General features: G+C 47.6%; 1 protein-coding gene across 1 annotated transcript in view; it reads left to right on the forward strand.

Annotated features, from left to right (window-relative positions):
• Positions 1 to 55: 55 nt before the first annotated feature.
• The window catches only part of MYO7A (myosin VIIA), a gene marked incomplete at its 5' end in the record, with an annotated part of 30415 nt that continues 30092 nt past the window's right edge, over positions 56 to 378 (forward strand). Inside the window, 1 exon segment of the mRNA XM_010019115.1 lies at positions 56 to 140. Coding sequence (XP_010017417.1) covers positions 56 to 140 — 85 coding nt within the window.

Raw genomic sequence — 378 nt, forward strand, 5'->3', positions numbered from 1 at the left:
GAGGTGATAAGATGCAGCCAAACTACAGAGGCTTATGATTGAAATACCTTTGCAGGTCCAATTTCCTGAAGGTGAGGAACTCAGCTCTGATGATTCAGAGATACTGGCGTGGACATAACTGCAGGAAGAACTATGGTGCTGTAAGTATGGGGGTGCTCCCACACACCTCTGCCTTCCTGCCTCTTTCAGCTGGGATATAAGAGTTTCCAGGCTCAAAATGCCCCACTAGGTAGGGTTGGCTTTTTTCAGCTGGAGTGATGAATGGAGGTTTGCTCTTGCTGCTGTACCTGAAGAGAGCACCTGACTACCTTCTAGCTGTCCTTTTCTCTGTGAGTTAGATGTGCATTGCACCAACTGGTCACTTGGGGTTTTAAGTCT

Source organism: Nestor notabilis, unplaced genomic scaffold, assembly GCF_000696875.1.
Source record: "Nestor notabilis isolate BGI_N333 unplaced genomic scaffold, ASM69687v1 scaffold8407, whole genome shotgun sequence".
Lineage (NCBI taxonomy): Eukaryota > Metazoa > Chordata > Aves > Psittaciformes > Psittacidae > Nestor > Nestor notabilis.